At 43.4% G+C, this 6316-nt stretch overlaps 1 protein-coding gene across 1 annotated transcript in view; it reads right to left on the bottom strand.

The window, feature by feature from the left end:
- Nucleotides 1-3473: 3473 nt before the first annotated feature.
- Nucleotides 3474-6316, bottom strand: part of lmbr1l (limb development membrane protein 1-like) — a 51267-nt gene continuing 48424 nt past the window's right edge. The window contains exons 14-15 of the mRNA XM_034172411.1: nt 6043-6204; nt 3474-5563 (exon numbers count right to left, since the gene is read on the bottom strand). Of these exons, the coding sequence (XP_034028302.1) occupies nt 5478-5563; nt 6043-6204 (248 nt within the window). The 3' untranslated portion in view covers nt 3474-5477. The remainder of the gene's footprint in view (nt 5564-6042; nt 6205-6316) is intronic.

A 6316-nucleotide genomic window follows, 5' to 3' on the forward strand; every position in this document is an offset into this window, starting at 1 on the left:
CTCTAGCTGAATGTTTGATGTTTTACTGTGGAGAACCAGTTCCACCTGCAGCAAAACACCCCTGGAACTTGATGCTGCATCTATCACCTTAACAGTCATTACAATGTTCTTGGGTTTGAACACATTGTGGCCAAACAGCACAGTTTTTATCTCATCTGACCATATAATTCCTCCAGAGGGCTTTTCTTTGTCCAAGTGGTCATCTGCAAATTTTAGTTGAGTTAGAAGGCTTTGGTTTTTGGAGCAGGGGCTCCTTTCAACACATGGTAATGTAAAACTCCAGCAACTTCAAGTTCATAGTAGGTCTGAGCTTTGGTCATTCCCGACTGCCTACATCAATTTCCTCCCATATAAAAGTGACAGTGTGGGTGGCTGCACCTCCCAATAACTTGTACTTGCATAAAATTGTTTGAAATAATGATCTGGGAGTCTGCTGCTGCTTAGACATGGCTCCAAGTAACATTATGACTTGTATGCATCTGCAGGCTTTCTTCTCAGATCTGGACTGAGCTCCTTCTCGTTGTATTATGTGTTGGTCTAATGCCAGCAGTGGGAACAAGTCTGGAAGTTCCAAATAAGCTTGACTGTCATCACTTGTACTGGACTTGAGTTAGTTGCCAGCGACTTATGCTGCGTTCCGTTGTAAGATGGAAGTGGATAATTTCAAGTTAGTATTTCCTATTTCCAACCTAAATGCCTTCCAGTGCATCGGTTTTCAAACCTTGCCCACAGCAAACATGCCTAAGAGGCATCAAGCTAAATTCCATGTGAAGCAGCAGGACCTTCGTGGCCGGGACGATGGTGGGGATCGAACCCACGCGGCTCGCACAAAAGACCGTTCCTCTACCAGGTCAGCCAAAGGGGAACTCCCCGTTAGCGAAGCTAGCAGGAACGTCTTTTCAATTGGGACCCGGGACTTTCATCCCGCTACACATCTCCCCACCATTTTTGACTTTGTTCCGAAGTCACAGGTGCATGTTAGCATACTCTGTGACCCACATCCTGTTCGTGACGCCAGATTGAAGCAGCAGGACCTTTGTGGCCGGGACGACGGTGGGGGATCGAACCCACGCGGCTCGCACAAAAGACCGTTCCTCTACCAGGTCAGCCAAAGGGGAACTCCCCATTAGCCAAGCTAGCGGGAACGTCTTTTCAATTGGGACCCGGGACTTTCATCCCCCTACACGTTTTCATATGTCATTTTATGAGAGTAGTTGGCAAGTTTGCTTCCCAAGGCCACAATGACAGCAATACCAAGACCCACAACTTAAGTCAGTACCTGTCAGATTTTCTGTGTAAAACCAGTCATCAAACACAAACACACACACTCATCTTCGAGGGGTTGGAGCCTATCCCAGCAGTCATAGAGCATGAGGAGGGGTACACCCTGGTCAAAACGCCAGTCTGCAGCAGGGCCACTCAAACACTTCAGATAAAAATGGCAGAAAAGGCAGTTCTGCTTCCTGCCTGCACTGCCTTATTTCTGTGACATCAGATCAATGAACTCATTTGACACAGATCTTGCCTGAGTTTCCAAATTGGAATTCTAACTTGAATAGCTGCTTCACTGCAATTTACAAGTCAAAGGTTGTTTTTACCTGCCCTGAGTATCATGGAACGCAGCATTTCACCCACCTCTGGTAACACTCATTCTATGAAGAGTCCCAGGGGAGGGAGGAGAATGGAGCCTATCCCATCAATCACAGGGCGTGAGGCGGGGTACACCCTGGGCAGGACACCAGTCTGTCGCAGGGCCACATATAGACAAACACAGTCACACCTACGGCCATTTTAAAGTTTCCAGTTCACCTAACCCACGTCTTTGGATGTGGGAGGAAGCTGGAGCACCCAGATGGAACGCACACAAACATAGGGAGAACATGCAAACTCCACACAGCAAGGCCCCAGGTGTGATGCAAGCCCAGAACCTTCTTGCTATGAGGCAATGCTAACCACTAATCCACCCTGCCATCATCAGTTGGGGTTAATTTGTTAGCCAAATCAGTTGGCGTGGGGAGGCAGAGGTGGGACAAAGACACCAGCAAGTCATGAATCTGCAAGTCTCAAGTCATAATAACCAGCAATTGGCTGCAAGCTGACTTGAGACTTCCAAATTGATGACTTGATAATGACTTGACAGTGACTTTGTCCCACTTCTGGTGGGAGACCAAAAAACCCCACCAATAATAATGGTCCCCGCCAAATGCGGTCTCTGAACCCTCTATTACATTGATACTGGACCATGACTCAGCAGAGTGTAAGAAAGGTGTTCACTTTTTTTAATCACAGATATTTCAAATGTTCTCCGTTACTTGTCATCACATCATTGCATCACTTTCAAGATTGTACAACATAAGTTCAAATAAACAGAAAACAGGTTATAAACTTGCTTTTCCCTGTGGTGTATTTTGTGGTAAAGTATGTGCCAAAATGCAGGAAATGGCACCTAGAAATGTCAGAGAGGGTACCCCAGAGCTACCCCCCCCAACCCCATTTATTTATTTTTACAGAATCCTGGATCTGCCTCTGCATCATGTTGGTTGTATTTCCTAATAACTGAAGTAAACTGACTTGGAAATGTTCATGTATCCATAGACTTGTGAATTGACTGTAATAATGATTTTTATCATTAATAGTCCAATTACTTAAGGCTTCTGAAAATGGAGTAATTTCTATATATTTTTTTAAATTCCTTGAAATAAAAGGTCATAATCTTAACTACAAGCACATCTTGATTTTTTCAACTCCACTGTGGTGGCATACAGAGGGAAAAAATTACAAAAGATAATTATGAAATGTTCTTATTACTTATGGACCTGACAGGGTGGTTTATTTTTAGTTAACCTTCCTCAAAGCCTAACTGGCCTGCAGATGTGCTGCTGATGATACAGCACCATTTTAACAGATTTCCTCAATTGAAAAGGAAATGCAAAACCAAACAAAGCTGAAACCAAAATGAGCTTAATTAAAACGGCTCAACAAAGCCAAACGAGAAATGCAAACAAAAATCAAGAGGGAGAAATTAATCAGACCTGTGGTATTCTTGAATAGACTTCAGAAAAATGAACAGAGGAAATGAACAATAGGCAAGGAAAAGAGAGAAGAAAGGAGGTGGGTAAATGGGTGGCGGTGACATGGAGTGAAACTGAGTGAACCGTTGCGTCTCCTTGATTTGCAGGGTTTTTATCTGCCTCTGGCATCCGATTGGGGAAAGCGTGGGCCACGGTTGTAGTGGCGATGTCGCTGGTCTCTGCTGACAGACGGCTCAAAATATGGCTTTATTCTGCTGCTGATTAGAGAAGTGCAACAAAAAGGGTGGAGGGATGCAGAGGACGGACACACTCATCAGTCAGAGACGACGACAGTTTGATCTGAATGCACTTAGTTACACTAATAAAATGTAACCTCATCAAAGACACAGTTACAGTAAGTCACCTTGGCATGGATTTAAAAAGACCAAAACAACCCAGAACTTAAAAACAGACATTTTATTGCTTTCTGCTCACAACAATAGTTTAAAAGTGTTTTAAGAAGACACCATTCAAAATCAAATCATATACCACCATTTCCACCTGCAAAAACTCAAAAGACTGTCTCAACCAAATCACACATTATTTTTTAAACAATCACTCATAAATGAACATGCGACATACAGATGCTCCATTCCAACAACATGCCCATAATGTCATACAGCACACGATCAACTGTCACCCCAAAACATTAAAAAACAAAAAGAAAAAATCCCAGCCAGCATGAACTTAGTAAACCTCGGAGGTTTTCACATAACCTCACAATTCTCTCTCTCTCACACACACACACACACACACACACACACACACACACACACACACACACACACACACACACACACACACACACACACACACACACACACACACACACACACACACACACGGTTTGAGACACACTGCCCCCTGCTGGTCACCGTAACCAATAATAAACCTGCTGATACAGCAAAGGCTGCCGGTGTCACAGGATCACCATCACATTAAGGATAATGACAAACTCGGTAAACATTACAGAAAGTACATCATTACAAAATAAAGTGACGGACAGGATCATACAGATTGATAGTCACATTTGCTTTTGGCTTAAAATATCTGTAACCACCTGTAGAGTGTCTGACCATGGAAAGCACTTGCTCCGCATATTTTCTGTCATTCCCTGGTCCACACATACCTGATTAGCCAAGTCTGGTCTTTGGCAGCTACTGATTGGTTGAATACGCCAGATTATGAAAGCTGTAGTTGAGAACGAAAGAAAATGTGCAGGTCAGATATTCTACAGGAGCAGGGTTACAGGTCCCACCCCTAAAAACTCACCCAATGCTCCCAAAATATAACAAAGATGATAATAATAATAATAAAAAACTCTTCTATTGCACTTCCCCCCTCCGTTTTCTAAATAAATCACAGTCTGATTGGTCAAAGGCAGAAATTCCTCCTTGTGGTTTGCATCATTCAGCAATCTTGCACAAGACAAACTATAGTTTTCTTTTTCTCAATGTAGTGGTCAAGAGACTTAGTAAGGCAACAACAAGATCTCATGTATAACCACCATTAAATGCACTTTAAACATAATGTCAGCTTGCAAAGCTGCTCAAGCCCTGAGACTTGTACCTCACTCGTATTTCCTGTGGAGCTGCAGAATGACTCTGATTCTGGTAAGAATATTTATCAATATAAAAGCCCCACTGCCGATAGTTCCCCATAAAATACACGGCAGTCACATTCCTGGTCTTAAAAATACTGGTACGCAAGAGAGGAAAGCATGGGGAGGCCGCAGACGAGAGGGCACTCAATCAAGCAAAGCAGGAAAAGGAAACTGTGTCACAGCGACTATGTAATATTTCAAAATAACTCTGACTTTCACATACTGAATGTCAACAGAGCAGCAGCACTGTGACGGCGTTGCTTGGTTAATATCAATCCCTTTCATTCCTCTTCCTTTCATACACACAATAACCAATGTCAACAGAGGAGGGCGGAGTTTATTGTGTTTGTGTGCAGGCAAGATATCTCAAAAGGTGATGTCCTTTTGAGATGGTCCAAAAGAGATGGTCCCTGGGTAAGGGAAGAACTGAATGCATATTAATGGTGACCCAGATCTGCTTTGAATTGTGTTCACATCTGTCTCTTTCTTCAACATCATTGCCTTATGATGTTATGTGTTAACGGGGGAAAAGTTCAAAATTCTGACTGCCCTCCTCCGTCGGTTAGCTGGGATATACACATTCTTGCAAGTCCTTCTTTGCACAAAAACACAGAGCCTGATATAGTGGTAAACCATTTCAGGCAAAGGTTCCACTGGATGCAGTGCAAACTCCAGCTTCTTCACGAGACCACTCAACCCAATCTGAAAAGGCTGAGCCGTACACGATTTTTTTATCCAGTTGTGTATGTTTTAAGGAGCTCAGGTTCTCAGGGTTAAGAAAAAGGCTGTTATGAGAGAGATAGTCAATGCATTTTAGAGAGTCCGCTGGCCAAAAGGAGTCTGAAGGGGACTGTGGAGCGTGACATGGTTAAAGGCAGTCTGTGGAGACCTGAAAAACAAAACAACAAAATAATAATTATAAAAACCACAAAACAAAATAAGCAAAGCTAAAGGGAGAAAAAAATGGTGGCTTAAATTCACTGAAAATCTACCAATCACCCAATAAGAGTACACTGGAAGACAATAAGCGTGCAGGAGAGTGCCACAGAGTAGCGATGCTATCTGTATGTGAGGAAGGGGAGTGGGCGTGTTTGTTTGGCGTGTCCATGCTGTGTGTGTTTGTTTGTGTTGGAAGGTGGGGTCTACAGAGTGGTGTAACTAAAGGTCTCCCTGAGGACCTTATGCTCCTCTTGTCCCTTTACACTTTCCTGAAAGAATTGTATTCTTTCTATCTAAGGAAGAGAGACCAACCCTTAGGGAAACACAGGGCTACAAGGTGGGAAAAATTCTAGAAGCAATTAGAATATCACCACATTCCAAAACTCCACAGAGGTTAAAATACATACAGACAAAACGAAAAAGACAGACCAAAGGCACGGATGAGCTCTCTCTGGACTGCCCAGGTGACAGTCTTGATGAGGGAGGCAGAAGTGAGGCCTGCAAACATCATATTGTACAGGAAGACGATGTAGAAGTTCTCCAGCCAGTTATAACGGCCAAAGTCTCCCAGCAGGTCAAAGCGGGTGATCCCTGAAACAACACAAGTCAAAGACTGGAAACTTAAAGTTCCACTTGTGAATTCAACCCAAACCACACCTGCAGTATGCAGGTTATCTAGCATATAAATGCCCTCCGGTGGGCA

The sequence above is a fragment of the Thalassophryne amazonica genome, chromosome 6 (genome assembly GCF_902500255.1).
Source record: "Thalassophryne amazonica chromosome 6, fThaAma1.1, whole genome shotgun sequence".
Taxonomy (NCBI): Eukaryota; Metazoa; Chordata; class Actinopteri; order Batrachoidiformes; family Batrachoididae; genus Thalassophryne; species Thalassophryne amazonica.